General features: G+C 35.5%; 1 protein-coding gene across 1 annotated transcript in view; it reads right to left on the minus strand.

Annotated features, from left to right (window-relative positions):
* The window catches only part of LOC146002132 (uncharacterized), a 29,092-nt gene that overhangs the window by 1,220 nt on the left and 9,437 nt on the right, over positions 1 to 18,435 (minus strand). The window contains exon 2 of the mRNA XM_083139851.1: positions 112 to 699. Coding sequence (XP_082995977.1) covers positions 112 to 699 — 588 coding nt within the window. The remainder of the gene's footprint in view (positions 1 to 111; positions 700 to 18,435) is intronic.

Genomic DNA, 18,435 nt, shown 5'->3' on the forward strand with positions numbered 1-18,435 from the left:
ATCTTGCTCGTACTTAACATTCATTTGCTTTACCTATTGGAAATGTTACTCGAAGTGTTTATAATTGATTCATCTAAGCCACTTCTTCTCATGACAGAACATGAAACTCACCAATGCTTGAAGATTGACTGCAGACCCCAGCAAATATGGCAGGAGAGAAGCAAAATCAAATCCTAGAGCTCTCCCCGTTGCTGCCTGAGGTAAATAAGCAGCCTGAAGAGACTGAACGCTCTGTGCTCGCTGGATGTCTTGAAGACTCTGCAGATTGGTCAACATCTGGATGACTTGCAGAGCCTGAATCTGTCGAAGGGCTGCAAGAGCTTGATGAGGACCACCGATGCCGAGAAGCAGCTCCACGAGCGCCCGACCGTTGTCTTGGAAGTTGTAGGTTCTTGGGAACAAATGTGGTCCCGTGCTTGTCGGCAAATTGGGCACGCTCTGCTGTCTCTGGATGATATCCTGGATGCTGTTGACTCTTCCGTTCAGCTGCGGTCGCTGGGTGACGTCTTGAACAGAGTTGATGCCTTGGAGCCTGTTGATGGCATCTTGGATGCTGTTTATTCTTTGGAAACGGTTTAGCCCTTGGGAGAAAGTGGACGTTTTTGGATCCTTCACTTCGTCCAATTGAGGTACGGCCTTCGCGTACCATGGAAGTGGGGCGAGTATGATCGTGATGACTGAAGCAGCCAATGGTATCATCTGTCGGAAAAATTGAAGAGCAAATTCATCACAAAATTACACAAACTGAATGGTTTGCTTTACTTATTCATTGTAATTAACAATAGGGCCATTCCACGTGAAATCAAACAATGAGAAGGAACTTTTCAACGTCACATATTTTGATTAATTTGATATTTGGCATACTAAAATAGCCAATCCGAGGTAGGGAAATATGCAAAGTTGCAGACCCATATCTTTTGTATTTCAGAAATTACAGTGGTGAAAACTGTGCGATTTTGACAATTTTTTTTCAACATATTGTTAATTTTAAGTTGCAATATTTCGGCAATCAGAGCACTTATAGAAGTGATTCAAACAGCGTTTGAAAAGTATTGAAGGGTTCTTTCACACGAGGTATTGCAGGCCTATGTCAGTGTAAAAAACAATTGAAGGTGGAATAAAGAAAAGTTTGGTAGTAATTTTCTCAAATACGGGTCTTTTAATTGCCTTCAGAAAAGTATATGTCATACATACACTATTACTAAATGACTGTACAAAATCTAAAAACGAAACGCCAATGGACCGGCCCCCGTGGTTAGCACATCGCGTTTGTGAATGTCCATTCATTAATTTCATCATATCATTACTCATCCTCACCTTCGTAAATTAGCAAAACGTGTCACAACAAGCGGAGTGAAATAAAGCAAATCAATCAATCAATCAATGAAACACCAATGGGATACGGAGTTGTGGTAGATTTAGGTTGGGTTAGATCAGGTTAGGTTAGGTTAGTTAATGGATGATAACATATTTTCATACTCAAATTCCTACAATTACAAATTACAAATTTACAATTTACAAAAGTAAAAGTATAACAGAAATGAAAAACAATATTGTTAGAATTAATGTACATGGAGCTTATGTTTACATTCCCAGTTATTAAAAATACAGGCTGATTCAAAGTCCGGTCCCGTAGACAACTCCGTTATTAGTGCACATAACCAGAAATGGAAAAGGGGGGAAGTTGTTGGAAATATTGGTGAGTTTCAATGTACAGTGCTTGAATTTTCAATTTTGGTAAACAAAAATGCCACATGAGTAGTAGTTGACTGAGATAGTGGATGTTGCTATTTAATATTCGCAATTCATTTGCACGTACTTATAACTAATTTGCACGGGTTTTAATTAATTCGCATGTACTTAGAATTCATTAGCAAGTACTTAGAGTACTTTACATTTATGTATTAGCATGTTTATAACTTTTATAAATATATAATTATTTATTTTATGAAAAATATGTATATAGAAGGTAATTAGAGGTATTAAACGCTATGCATATGTTTTTATATTCATTACTGCAAAGTATGTAATGTATAAATCGATAATATTAATGTTTATAATATTGAAAATAAGTTTTCTATGGTTTATGAACCGCTATGATCGGTGGTAATGGCTGTAGGTACAGGTCCAATTACGATTGGGGACGGTCCCGGTACTCGAACCCGAGATATGCAATGTTATTAATTAGTACTATGTAATAATGTATGTTATTATGGTATGAAACACGATGGTCTCAGACGCCAGACAGAATACTGTCTCCGAATCTCGACTCGGCGGTGAAGGTAGACGAGAAAGGAATTTGGGGAAGTGCGGTGATGCCAGACAGAGAGAATGAATTAATATTCCGCGCAGGTAGACGAGAAAGGAATTTGGGGAGTGTGCGTTCAAGGTCAAATGACGTCAGAACGTCAGAACAAAGGAAGAACCCAATTGACCAATCAGAGAACGCGTCGGTAGGTTTTCAGAACCGGTTTTTTCCAAGGTTAACTAGTACGCAAGAACAGGGGAAAGCTATGCAATACTGTAGGGCAGGGGAGGGATTCAACCAGACAACAAAGGATGTCTGGAAATGCGCAGCAAGGGTCAAATCTCTGAAGCTATGCGTCGCTTGTAGAACCGGTTTTTGCCGCCAATTAATATTCCGCTCAGGTTTGCCTTCAAGGCACAGGACGCTTTAGCGCAGGGTTTTTTATCTGTACTATGAAGAAGGGAGAGCTATTAGGGACGGGGCCTACAGTTTTCACCATTTGCTTTTATCACGGGGTAACGAACCTAGGACCTTTTGATTATTGATTTAGGTAGTAAATGTATGTTACTGTGTGCTATTTAATTTAATTTTGAGTTTATTTTTTACCAAACTTTGACTTTATGTCAAACATTTTCACAGCTTATTCTTATTTTTACAAAAATAACACTATTTGTACTATTCAGGCAACATTTTTTATTAAATTTTGGACTCGCAAAGATATTTTTACAACTTTTTAACTTATTATTTTACAATTTTATGTTAATTTTTTACAAAAATAACACTATTTGTACTATTCAGGCAACATTTTTTATTAAATTTTGGACTCGCAAAGATATTTTTACAACTTTTTAACTTATTATTTTACAATTTTATGTTAATTTTTTATCAAAATAACACTATTTATACTATTCAAGCAACATTTTTTCATTAAATTTTGGACTCACAAAGACATTTTTTTCCACTTTTAACTTATTATTTTACAATTTTATGTTAATTTTTTATCAAAATAACACTATTTATACTATTCAAGCAACATTTTTTCATTAAATTTTGGACTCACAAAGACATTTTTTTCCACTTTTAACTTATTGTTTTACAATTTTATGTTAATTTTTTATCAAAATAACACTATTTATACTATTCAAGCAACATTTTTTCATTAAATTTTGGACTCACAAAGACATTTTTTTCCACTTTTAACTTATTATTTTACAATTTTATGTTAATTTTTTATCAAAATAACACTATTTATACTATTCAGGCAATATTTATTTTTTATTAAATTTTGGACTCGCAAAGACATTTTTTCCACTTTTAACTTATTATTTTACAATTTTATACCTATTTTCAACCTAAATAACACTATTTGTACTATTCAGGCAACATTTTTTATTAAATTTTGGACTCACAAAGACATTTTTTCAACTTTTAACTTATTATTTTACAACTTTATGTTAACTTTTTACCAAAATAACACTATTTATACTATTCAGGCAACATTTTTTATTAAATTTTGGACTCACAAAGATATTTTTTCAACTTTTAACTAATTATTTTACAACTTTATGTTAATTTTTTACCAAAATAACACTATTTATACTATTCAGGCAACATTTTTTATTAAATTTTGGACTCACAAAGATATTTTTACAACTTTTTAACTTATTATTTTAAAATTTTATACCTATTTTTACCTAAATAACACTATTTATACTATTCAGGAAAGAGTTTTAGGTATATTTTCGACACACAAAGTGTGTGTTCTCAACTTTTATCTGTTTATTTCACAAGTTTATTCTAACATTTACTCAAATAACACGATTTGAACGTGTTTTTTATTACATTTTGGACACACACACACACACTTACACACACACACACACACACATGATTACACATACACACACACCATCACACACACATACACACACACACACAGAGAGAGAGAGAGAGAGAGAGAGAGAGAGAGAGAGAGAGATTTTTTCCAAGTTTACAGGATTATTCTCCACGTTTACTCAAATAACACAATTCAAATGTGTTTTGAATTAAATTTTGTACACACGAAGTGTGTTTCGTCAAGTTTTACCCTTTATTTTTCAATTTTATGCTTATTTTACCAAAGTAAGACCTCTTAGTCTATTCAAGAAAGAGGTTTCAATTATATTTTGGATGCAAAAGTATGTTTTGGCAAGTTCTACCCTTTTATTTTACAAGTTTAGGCTTACTATTACTCAAATAACAACGAAAGTTTGTTTATTTTAGAGTTTGCTGAGTATTTTGTTACTGTTGTACTAGGTAAAAGTTTTCTAAATATATCAGATAGGGCTCTGTATATTTTTGTTTTTGCTATTTTGGAGATGATGCGATGAGATCAGCACCACTCTTCATCTGCTTTTTTATTTTATGTACCCTAATATTATTTTGAGGCTTAGTGAATTCTAGAGCCTATTTATGCAGGAGAGAGGGCTTGAAAATTTTGATCTCAGATAACCCACAACTATTTGTCAGAGTATTTTAAAGGATATTTTATACTTATTATGGGGCACTAGAATATCTAAGCTTGCTTAATTTTAATGCCTGTAACGCTGTTATTGTATTTCTAGCTAAGGCTTACTGGATAAAGTACACGAAATGTTTAACATTTCGACTATTTGCCAATTTTTTTGTGTAACGAAAATTATTGTGTGTCTATAAAGACTGAAATCCTTTTACTGAGGGGTCCACAACTGGACGCTTACCAACATTGTTTTTTTCTTTTTTAAATATAACCATTTATCAATATATTGACAATTCACAGGACAAGACGAAGTTCACACACGACTGACTATATGAACCATAGGTCCACTTGCTAAACTTTTTTCTATGCTAGAAGAATAATTTAGCCTTATAGCCTTTTTCAAGGTATTTTTGAAGTATTACTGGTGTTTGGGTGCATCAACATTTGGGTTATTTCCATTTGGTTTATTATACGAGGCTACAATCACTATCTGAACACTGAAATCCTCAGATTGAAACTTAAAGCTTAGGCTGTAACTAGGGACTTAGTATGTATATCGACAATTTATAGGACAACACGAACCTTACAAAGGATTGTAGGTGACGTAGGACAAGACGCCAGAGCTTTGTTAATCTGCAAGAAGCACTTACAGCTAATATTACGAGGAAATGAGGTTGATTTTTACTGTTTCACAAGAATGCTATTTTTTATACACCCAATATTTGCTTTTTCAAGTAACTACATGTGCCAGAAGCACTTACAGGCCAACTCTAACTAGACTTCGACTTATTTTATATCAGGTGCTAAATTTATAAAGAACTATGATTGTGTATATTTCTGAGGAAGTACGCAAAAGCAGATTACCCGATTAAAGTATCTGAAAAACAGATTTTTCTATGTAAGTATATTTTAATGACTGGATTATTTAACAGATCAAACAGGAAGACTGAAAAATTCATTAAATGTAGTTCTATTGTATAGATGGTTTCAGAGATATGAAAAGAACAAATATAAGATTTCGCTTTTTTTGCTTCTGAGGCTAATCGCGACGCTAAGGGTAAATGGCGAGGAAATGTAACGGAGGAGAAACAGTCCCAAAAGTTATGGGCTGCATGTAAGTTAATACCACAGAGATATTACAGTAGGTGTAGGTTCTACCACCAGAACATTTCTATCATAATAATACTGGTTATGCTGTACTGTTAGCTAAAGATGCTGATATTTGAGAAACTTAAAAGCTTATTTGCAAAATTTTAGATAAATAATAATCTGTTAGACTGTAAACATATTTTATATCCATTCTGCAAAAGATCCGATGACAAAATTTAAAAATTGTTATCGCCCAGACAGAGACTCGAACCCTGGACAAATAGGTTAAAAGCCTAACGCTATACCAACTAAGCTATCTGGTCACAAGAAAAGTTAGTTATGTTAAGAAATATATTGAAACATTTGAGAACACTTTTGGTCTGGTTCGACAGAGAAGGAGGCAACATTTCCAAATTTTTACAGACTGGGTGTATTTTTCCACTATAGAGGCCTTCACTATATGTAATTCGAAACGCTAAAGTTCAGCTAGCTTCCAAAATTGAGGTAAAGATTGTGTTTGGCGAGATTAACAAGTTACAACTATATCCAGCTAAAACTCTCAGATTTACTGTACTAGCCAAGGTTTAGTAACATTTTCTTCACTTTAGTACAAATACCAAAGAAATAGGTATATTTTATTTATAATTTGACAAAATGTACTAGTATTTAATTCACAAAGTTAGGTAAAAAGCAGTATTTTTTAAAAATATTGTTACTGCCTTCAAACTTTGTTATTTAGCCACTAACAACTGGTTTACACTATTCGGTATCCTTTAAATAAGAAAAGAAGGAATTATTTGTTTAGTATTTTTACTACTTTATATTTATTTAAGAAACAATTCTACAGTTTAACTTAATTTTAACAAATTGTTACTAATTTATATATCAAAGTTATGTTATTTAGAGTGTATGAAGGCGTATAAAGTTAATATTTGTACTTATCAGTTCAACTAACAATTATATTTTACACACAAAATATAATGTTTACAGTTATTACTTGAATCAGAGAATAATATTTTACAGTAATTGATTCATTCAGCACTAGTCAGTACTTTTATGCATCAGAAAGTTTTTTTAATTTTCTATTACGCATGCTATTTTGGGCTATTTTTAAAATGTATTTCTAGGGCAAACTGGTTTAATTTTCTGCTTATAATGCAAAGTTGACAGTTTTCGCACAATGCATTGTACATTTGTTATATTCTCTACTTACAATCCAAATATTATGCTTATTTAATGTATAACTAACTAACTCTCTAGCCTTCTTAAACCCGAAGGTTCATGGCTGCAGCAACATATGCCTTTCATCTGTTTCTGTCTTGAGCAAGATCTATATACTCCTTTCCTTCCCTACCAATTTCCTTTAGGTTCATCTCTACATTATCCCTCCATCTTTGTTTTGGTCTTTCTATTGGTCTTTTACCAAGTGAAGAAAATGTTACTAAACCTTGGCTAGTACAGTAAATCTGAGAGTTTTAGCTGGATATAGTTGTAACTTGTTAATCTCGCCAAACACAATCTTTACCTCAATTTTGGAAGCTAGCTGAACTTTAGCGTTTCGAATTACATATAGTGAAGGCCTCTATAGTGGAAAAATACACCCAGTCTGTAAAAATTTGGAAATGTTGCCTCCTTCTCTGTCGAACCAGACCAAAAGTGTTCTCAAATGTTTCAATATATTTCTTAACATAACTAACTTTTCTTGTGACCAGATAGCTTAGTTGGTATAGCGTTAGGCTTTTAACCTATTTGTCCAGGGTTCGAGTCTCTGTCTGGGCGATAACAATTTTTAAATTTTGTCATCGGATCTTTTGCAGAATGGATATAAAATATGTTTACAGTCTAACAGATTATTATTTATCTAAAATTTTGCAAATAAGCTTTTAAGTTTCTCAAATATCAGCATCTTTAGCTAACAGTACAGCATAACCAGTATTATTATGATAGAAATGTTCTGGTGGTAGAACCTACACCTACTGTAATATCTCTGTGGTATTAACTTACATGCAGCCCATAACTTTTGGGACTGTTTCTCCTCCGTTACATTTCCTCGCCATTTACCCTTAGCGTCGCGATTAGCCTCAGAAGCAAAAAAAGCGAAATCTTATATTTGTTCTTTTCATATCTCTGAAACCATCTATACAATAGAACTACATTTAATGAATTTTTCAGTCTTCCTGTTTGATCTGTTAAATAATCCAGTCATTAAAATATACTTACATAGAAAAATCTGTTTTTCAGATACTTTAATCGGGTAATCTGCTTTTGCGTACTTCCTCAGAAATATACACAATCATAGTTCTTTATAAATTTAGCACCTGATATAAAATAAGTCGAAGTCTAGTTAGAGTTGGCCTGTAAGTGCTTCTGGCACATGTAGTTACTTGAAAAAGCAAATATTGGGTGTATAAAAAATAGCATTCTTGTGAAACAGTAAAAATCAACCTCATTTCCTCGTAATATTAGCTGTAAGTGCTTCTTGCAGATTAACAAAGCTCTGGCGTCTTGTCCTACGTCACCTACAATCCTTTGTAAGGTTCGTGTTGTCCTATAAATTGTCGATATACATACTAAGTCCCTAGTTACAGCCTAAGCTTTAAGTTTCAATCTGAGGATTTCAGTGTTCAGATAGTGATTGTAGCCTCGTATAATAAACCAAATGGAAATAACCCAAATGTTGATGCACCCAAACACCAGTAATACTTCAAAAATACCTTGAAAAAGGCTATAAGGCTAAATTATTCTTCTAGCATAGAAAAAAGTTTAGCAAGTGGACCTATGGTTCATATAGTCAGTCGTGTGTGAACTTCGTCTTGTCCTGTGAATTGTCAATATATTGATAAATGGTTATATTTAAAAAAGAAAAAAAACAATGTTGGTAAGCGTCCAGTTGTGGACCCCTCAGTAAAAGGATTTCAGTCTTTATAGACACACAATAATTTTCGTTACACAAAAAAATTGGCAAATAGTCGAAATGTTAAACATTTCGTGTACTTTATCCAGTAAGCCTTAGCTAGAAATACAATAACAGCGTTACAGGCATTAAAATTAAGCAAGCTTAGATATTCTAGTGCCCCATAATAAGCATAAAATATCCTTTAAAATACTCTGACAAATAGTTGTGGGTTATCTGAGATCAAAATTTTCAAGCCCTCTCTCCTGCATAAATAGGCTCTAGAATTCACTAAGCCTCAAAATAATATTAGGGTACATAAAATAAAAAAGCAGATGAAGAGTGGTGCTGATCTCATCGCATCATCTCCAAAATAGCAAAAACAAAAATATACAGAGCCCTATGTGTGTGTGATGGTGTGTGTGTATGTGTATGTATGTGTGTGTGTGTGTGTGTGTGTGTGTGTGTGTGTGTGTGTGTGTGTAAGTGTGTGTGTGTGTGTCCAAAATGTAATAAAAAACACGTTCAAATCGTGTTATTTGAGTAAATGTTAGAATAAACTTGTGAAATAAACAGATAAAAGTTGAGAACACACACTTTGTGTGTCGAAAATATACCTAAAACTCTTTCCTGAATAGTATAAATAGTGTTATTTAGGTAAAAATAGGTATAAAATTTTAAAATAATAAGTTAAAAAGTTGTAAAAATATCTTTGTGAGTCCAAAATTTAATAAAAAATGTTGCCTGAATAGTATAAATAGTGTTATTTTGGTAAAAAATTAACATAAAGTTGTAAAATAATTAGTTAAAAGTTGAAAAAATATCTTTGTGAGTCCAAAATTTAATAAAAAATGTTGCCTGAATAGTATAAATAGTGTTATTTTGGTAAAAAGTTAACATAAAGTTGTAAAATAATAAGTTAAAAGTTGAAAAAATGTCTTTGTGAGTCCAAAATTTAATAAAAAATGTTGCCTGAATAGTACAAATAGTGTTATTTAGGTTGAAAATAGGTATAAAATTGTAAAATAATAAGTTAAAAGTGGAAAAAATGTCTTTGCGAGTCCAAAATTTAATAAAAAATAAATATTGCCTGAATAGTATAAATAGTGTTATTTTGATAAAAAATTAACATAAAATTGTAAAATAATAAGTTAAAAGTGGAAAAAAATGTCTTTGTGAGTCCAAAATTTAATGAAAAAATGTTGCTTGAATAGTATAAATAGTGTTATTTTGATAAAAAATTAACATAAAATTGTAAAATAATAAGTTAAAAAGTTGTAAAAATATCTTTGCGAGTCCAAAATTTAATAAAAAATGTTGCCTGAATAGTACAAATAGTGTTATTTTTGTAAAAAATTAACATAAAATTGTAAAATAATAAGTTAAAAAGTTGTAAAAATATCTTTGCGAGTCCAAAATTTAATAAAAAATGTTGCCTGAATAGTACAAATAGTGTTATTTTTGTAAAAATAAGAATAAGCTGTGAAAATGTTTGACATAAAGTCAAAGTTTGGTAAAAAATAAACTCAAAATTAAATTAAATAGCACACAGTAACATACATTTACTACCTAAATCAATAATCAAAAGGTCCTAGGTTCGTTACCCCGTGATAAAAGCAAATGGTGAAAACTGTAGGCCCCGTCCCTAATAGCTCTCCCTTCTTCATAGTACAGATAAAAAACCCTGCGCTAAAGCGTCCTGTGCCTTGAAGGCAAACCTGAGCGGAATATTAATTGGCGGCAAAAACCGGTTCTACAAGCGACGCATAGCTTCAGAGATTTGACCCTTGCTGCGCATTTCCAGACATCCTTTGTTGTCTGGTTGAATCCCTCCCCTGCCCTACAGTATTGCATAGCTTTCCCCTGTTCTTGCGTACTAGTTAACCTTGGAAAAAACCGGTTCTGAAAACCTACCGACGCGTTCTCTGATTGGTCAATTGGGTTCTTCCTTTGTTCTGACGTTCTGACGTCATTTGACCTTGAACGCACACTCCCCAAATTCCTTTCTCGTCTACCTGCGCGGAATATTAATTCATTCTCTCTGTCTGGCATCACCGCACTTCCCCAAATTCCTTTCTCGTCTACCTTCACCGCCGAGTCGAGATTCGGAGACAGTATTCTGTCTGGCGTCTGAGACCATCGTGTTTCATACCATAATAACATACATTATTACATAGTACTAATTAATAACATTGCATATCTCGGGTTCGAGTACCGGGACCGTCCCCAATCGTAATTGGACCTGTACCTACAGCCATTACCACCGATCATAGCGGTTCATAAACCATAGAAAACTTATTTTCAATATTATAAACATTAATATTATCGATTTATACATTACATACTTTGCAGTAATGAATATAAAAACATATGCATAGCGTTTAATACCTCTAATTACCTTCTATATACATATTTTTCATAAAATAAATAATTATATATTTATAAAAGTTATAAACATGCTAATACATAAATGTAAAGTACTCTAAGTACTTGCTAATGAATTCTAAGTACATGCGAATTAATTAAAACCCGTGCAAATTAGTTATAAGTACGTGCAAATGAATTGCGAATATTAAATAGCAACATCCACTATCTCAGTCAACTACTACTCACATGCTTGTCCCGGAATATTATATGCTATCGCTATATCGCAGAGTACTTGTAAATTAAGAATTCATGAAGATAATTACAGGCAAAGTAAACATGTAAAAAACGTGAATGTGTAACACGCGCAATGGCACAGTGTCAAGTACGAATTTTAGCCTGATTCTCTCTCATTTGGAACTGTTAGCCTTTTCTATTGGTGTGGAATTGTGTGTAAAGGGAGGGTATGCGTGTCACACGTTCACGTTTTTTACATGGAAAAAGGTGGGATATTTTATTGAATGATTCTTTTACAAATATGATGGGCCTCCGGAATGGCTGTTGCCTTGTATTAATCAGTGGATCTCAGGTTGGCCCTAATAGAGGCACAAAAATTCGGATCTCATTTCAAACAGAAGGTTCTCTGGACTTAAACAAAACATTCATAAAAATGACAGATTTTTTTAGAAAATTGACTTTATTGACATTTTCGGCCAATCTTATTTGCTTCTGACTCATTTTTTGGACATCGTGAACTAGACAGGTGTTACTCAAACGCCAGTCTGTGAGAGGTTCGTTAGAATCAGTGGTTGATAACTAATTTAAATCTAATTTTTTATTTGGTAGCAGGTAGGCATATAGATATAATTGAACCTTACGGTTTATGAATATGTCATAATTTATGTATTAATATTTAACCCTAGCTTACCCTTTCTTACCTGAAAGGAGGGGCGGGGGGAGAGGGGCGCTCACAGGCCCACAGCTTTTTTTATCAATAGAGTTCAAGAAACCATTTTGTTACTGAATCAATGCTTTATTTGTTGATTATATATGCAGTAACTTATTAAATATAATAATTATAAAAAATATCATCATTAATAAGAAATAATAAGCAATTACCGGTATTGAATGAGTGTCACGCTCATATTTTACCATTCACTAAGATCACAAAAAACATAATAATTTTTCTTTGAAGCTTATATGTTTATGGAGGAGTAGTTGTTCATTAATTGTAATAATTACCAAAATTACCATCATTACCAACCAATTGTACACTATTACTGGCACGAGTGTTTCGAATAACACGCATTCAAATTTGGCGCCTGATAGGCTCACCTAATGCATTTTGCCTTCTATTTACATTACATTTATGTTTTTATGGACAAAAGTAATACAGAAATACTGAGAACACACTATGGAACAATGGCAATTATTTTCAATTTTTTATAAAAATTTCTCAGTTCAAAAAAAAAATATAGGTGGTGGCCTGACAGCCCCCCTCTCTCGGGTAAGCTAGGGTAAATTTCAGGGCTGTATATTAATTATTGTATAATGTTTGAAAAATGAGAAAGGTATTTACGAATAAAATTATTGTGATCAGGTCATCGAGTTTTAAGATGTGCTCTCACAAACGTTGAGAACCACTGCACTAAACGGCCAAAATACACCAAGACTTGCTCCATGTTTTAAAAAATTAAAGAACAAACTGTTTGATTCTTTGTAACTTGAGATGAACAATAGAAATTTCCAGGGGGAGTCGACCGACCTGCCCGCTTCTGGACGCCCATGCTAGTATCGGAACACCGGACGTCCGGAGTCGCTTAAACAATAGACGAGTGAAATGAATTTGGACATGTAGAGCACTTTTCTGATAAGCATAGGCACAGCACATAACCATGATTTATCCTAACTATGCAACTTAAAGATGGAATAACTCTAGGTCGTGGCAGCGCATGTGAATTCCAGTAACGAAAGTTTACTCATGAGGAGAAACCTACAGAAGAACGCCAGAGGTTATGAGATTTTTTCACGATGTAATACTTTACCATCACGTAATTTTCCACTGATCGGTATTCTGCCTTCCAACACAGAAAATTGTATCTGCTTACGCCCAATGACATTGAACTTGGTTAGTGAAATCAGTTCACGTATCATGCAAAGTGACCTTCTTTGAGGGCAGAGATTAGACCAGGTGGACAGGATTGTCTGCTACTTGATACACGCATGGAGAGCTGTGGTGAAAGGAAAGCAAGGTTGAGGTCAAGAAAGAAGAGAGAGAGGGGGGGAGGGGGTTTAAGAATGTGGTCACCTTTAACAACATACTCTACCCGACCGAAAGGGTCCTCGTGTTTCAGTATTCGACTTTCACATAATTCAATTCAACTTCAATGAAGTTTGATACTTGCAGGAAAACTTTGAAGGTTGTAAAAATGTTGATGATAGTAATGATTTAATTTGTACTATAGACCAGGGGTCTACACATTCCCTAGCTTACCAGTGTCGTATGAGAAACTTACTTACCTGAAGGGGGGAGCTCGCAGGTGTACACTTTTTTGTCATTACAATTCAAAAAAAAATTTGAATCACTGACACCTCAAACTTCATGGGGGGGAAATACAATTCTAGGAATGACAGGTAAGGGCACCGCCTCAAACTTTAGCTAAACTTTCAGCTAAACAGCGCTCTGCATTGCAGGGTTGTTTTCAGCAAAATCGAATGGAGAGCGGGCGAAGTATGATACTTAACGTCGGATGACGCGTGTTTCATGAAAACTCCACGAAATGCGTCGTTTTTCTTTCCCGTCCTCTGCCACACTTGTAGAAGGCATCATACGCCGTCAGCGCGTCCATCTCTGTTGATGTTCCGGAGTGACCGCCTAATGGCACGGATGGTGTCTTCTCTTGTGCTGCGATGCTTCCTGCGAAGTGGTGCAGTGGTAGCGTCGTCGCCATGTAACTCAATAATCAATCCTGCGAAGTGGTTCTTTCATTTTTACGAAGAGCAAATGAAATAGAGGATTTCTTGCTCCTTTTTTAGTTTTAGTAAGCCCGTACGCCCGGCGTTCCCAGATTTAAAATTTTAAAAATACTTAAATGCTGTAAATATAAAGTAAAACGTGACTAATTTCATATAGGTTTGACATTCATGGCATTACAATAGCTATTTTTCGCGATCCGCTTGCAACGCTCCACTAACAACACTCGTTCTAGCATTTTCTTTTCAATGCCTTTCCTGGCCGTACGCCGGGCAGATTCGGCGTAAAGGACTCTATATTCCTTGCTGTCTATCTGGATGGAAAGCTTGGATCTCTACAGCACGCTCGTAAACGCTCTCTCGTACGCCAGCGTATGGAGCAGAGGGCTACGGTGATTGGTTCATGTGACCCTTCCTGCCTTCTGAAGCAGACGACAGCGGTAGAATTCCTACCCGGTTCTTCGCGCTCTTGGCACTCGTGCTATGTGATGCTACAATACGCAATATTGACTAACGTAATTTTACCAAACTCAAATATACCACTTCTTAATGGCCACTGCATTGTATAATTTATCGCACGAACAGCGATGTGCATTAAAAACTAAAAGATCAACACAGGTTTTGTCAAATAAGTTGGTGAAGTTCTCGTGGTAGATAGTGTTGTCCACGGGACGAGACGGGACAGGCTTTTAAAAATTCGAGACGAGACGAGATTGACCATGTGTCATGAGACATACGAATATTTTCGAGACGAGACAGCATTTCCACGAGACGAGACAGCCCAAAGTCTCGTCTCGTGGGCAACACTAGGTAGAAGTTCAGCCTGTGGCTGCTCTACCACTTAACCCGCAAAACCATTCATTTTTTTATTATTATTATTTTTCGTTAGTATCTAACTGCTTAATATTGTGTCAATGGAAATGTTGAGCATTCATTTGAAAACTCTTAACATCGAATGGTCTCTGGATAAAATTATTTTAAAATGTTAATGAACATTCTCAAGATGTAATAAACAGTGGCCTGAATTACTAATCGGCACTATTATGTCAGTTGAGTGTAGTTGCATCATCAGCCCACCTCCGTGTCAGTGTTTTGCACAGCGCGCCAAGACGACAAAGGCCCCTGATTCGAATCCCGGCGTGAGCAGGGGTGTTCGTTGTGAGTATCCCTTCTTCAATATCATCACTCATATTCATATTCACGATTAACCAAAAGTGGTAGAAAAGCAAAGTAAAATAAACCAAATCAATCAGTAGTTGGATCACCCACAATAATGACGTCCACTGTTGTGCAGAGGCACTTGTGATTCAGGTAGGTTTTTTAATGACTTGCGTCATGCAGAAGGGTACAGAAAGAGGTATAAAACACCTAATTTTCTAGCTAAAACATGCATGGCCGACCCTTCCTTCGGACTTGGCGTCCCCACCCGAAATGTCCATGCTACGCCACTGACCTACACTACTACATACCCAACCCAATGCATGATGAACTGATAGCGAAAGCAAAGAAATTACAGAAATGTTGTGAAACAGGTATTTGTTCATCATTACCAGCTCTTTAAACAGCTCTCAAAAGTGATTTGTCAAAAGTTTCATCTGTACATAATTTTACAAAACTTCTGCATGGAAAGTACAGCTCTTCAGAGGTATGCCGATCTCCGTGGAGGAGTGGTTAGAACAGTGTGCTACGATGGGGCTACCGGTCCCAGCCTGAGAATGTGTGTTGCATGTGAGTATTTCCCTTTCAAATTCATCCTATAATCATTATTTTCGTTGCGACTAGCCAAAAGTGGTAGAAAAGCGACACTAACAAAAATCACACATATTTTCCCAAGGGTGTACACACACACACACACACACGTACGTACGTACGTATGTATACACACGCACACATGCACTAAAGAAACTGAATTACATCAAAAAGCTGTGTATTTTACATAGAAGGGGCCTTTAGTTTTGTGTTGCCAGACGTCCCATACATACGGGATTGTCCCCTTTTTTAAAGAAATGTCCCGGTCTCCCAGAAAATGTTCTCGGGATGCCCATTTGTCCCGCATTTAGCTAAACAATTAATAAGTGAAAGACAAAAAGCCATGTTCTGAATTTTATAGTAATGCATTGGGGAAAAAATGTCCTCTTAAAGGACGCTAAGAGTTCACTCAAATATTAATATATTTTGTCAAAATGTAAAATAGTAAAATATTAGGGATTAACAATGCTTTAAATTTATATAAAATAAACTTTAACTATATCCATGCCTATATAATCTGTATGTCCCATTTTTTTATTTTAGAAATCTGGCAACTCTACTTTAGTTATATTTTGCCTGAGGACCCAAAATTTGTAGATCCAGCACTGCAGTGTGACATTTTGAACTGTCATGCAGGGATTGGGAGTCCTTGTCAGCAAGTGCCGTCGCTTTTTCCTGAATACCACTGTACGATACAGCAACGCTGCATCACAACATGTTTCACACCGTGTCTGACAACAGTTCTGTGTCCTCCGACCACGTGCCACTTCGATTTTGATCCTCGCACGTTGTTCCTGTTTCGTGAACATATTATTATGTGCTTTCATTCTCCTCAACTTCACGGAAGTGCAGTCACTGTTCTACAAAGGTTTCTTTCTTATGTGAAATTAAGATTTTCTAAAGGAATTTGGTATGGAAAATTCAAATCCGTAGTTAGAATTTTGCTATCAGGGGCAGTTTTTAAATTATAAGGAAATGAGTGTCTCATTTTACTCAGATTCACCGTTCGTGATAAATGCAGGGAATTGTCAGATGAGCAGTTGGCAACATCTGCTTCTGAGCTTCTGTTTCAGATGTTGGCAGTTCTACTAAGCTACATGATGTACCTGCAAGCTATTGTCAAAATAGTAAGCATTGTGTTTGCAGCTTTTGTTTAAGTTGATATACTTTGCCTGTCGAAAACAACCAGGCAGCTTCTGCTACATCTGTCGAGAGTTGGCCTTTGCAAGGCAGAAGAAGAGGATTCGATCTATCACGAAGACGTACTACAAACATTACCTTGGAATCGACCAATATAATCTCCACCCCAGCACAAACGTTAATAAATTTAGGCAAACGTGCCTATTTTGAAACTGACCACCTACTGACTGATCGCAACGACGTTAGTGGTTTAATGATCGTTCATACGTTCTTCTAATGTCACAAAGAAACCTGTGAGATGTTAGAAGCTAACGAACTAACTCTCTAGCTTCTTAAGCCCAAAGGCTTATGGCGCAGCAACACAAGCCTTCCACCTGTCCCTAACCTAGGCAAGTTCTATCAAAAATTTTCCATCCTTACCAATTTTCTTTAGGTCCAGAGATATTAGAAGAAATCCATGGAATATAATGAGCATAAGTGGAAGATAACTGGCGACTTCAAGATAGTTTCAATGATATTGGGAATGCAACATGGATACACAAAGTATACCTGCTTCCTCTGTGGGTGGTATACCCGTGACAGAAGAACCACTTCACAAAAGAGAATAGGTCTCAACGAAATTGACAAGTGGGAGAGAAATTATACAGTGTGTGACAACCTTCACACCAAGCTAGGCCTTACGCAGTGTGGTATTTAAGAAATTTCCAGTGAGGGGGAGGGGGTTTAATTTTACTGACTGTCTAGGAACAGCATACGATAATGACTTTATGCCATGTAACGTGCCCGGCATGAAGCTAGGTCACTATTTGGTTGTTCGGGTCATATGCTCATTAGGTAATAATGCAAACTGAACCTTGTGGTGTTTCCTTGTAAACTATTTAATTGGTGGGTTAATTGAATGTGCTTCAAGATTTTTGTCTTTATCTTAAAGTTCCCTTGTAATATGTTTTGCTGGATATAATGAACCTTAATGGCTTGATATTCGTATTGAGTTTGTATGTAAGGTCGATCCTTTGTGTACATGATATGGTAATCTGACTAGTATCATATGGTTGTGAGTAGAGCTGGTAGAGCAATGATGCTGAACCGAGTGAATATAAGCAGCGAGCTCGAGACAAACTAGCAGCCATAACCGTGATGATCGCCGACCTCCACGAAGATGGCTGCCTCAAATAGAAGCAAGATCCACAGACAACTGCGCATTGCGTCATTCAAAGCAAACAATATCAAAACCCAGAAGCTAGGACTCCAAAACTACATCCAGACACACAAGATAGACATCATCTGCCTACAAGAGACCTTTCTAAAGCCAAAACACTAGTTCCGGGTTAGGAACTACACCACCTGCAGGAAAGACAGAATCCATGCGCCACGGGGAGGAGTGGCGATCCTGGGGAACAAAAGCATTCCAACAGAAGAGGCCCAGATTCCACCACCTCAGGAAATGGAGGCTATCGCCATACGGATCGTCACGCCGAAGTC

The sequence above is a fragment of the Lepisma saccharinum genome, chromosome 18, assembly GCF_977018435.1.
Source record: "Lepisma saccharinum chromosome 18, izLepSacc3.1, whole genome shotgun sequence".
Lineage (NCBI taxonomy): Eukaryota > Metazoa > Arthropoda > Insecta > Zygentoma > Lepismatidae > Lepisma > Lepisma saccharinum.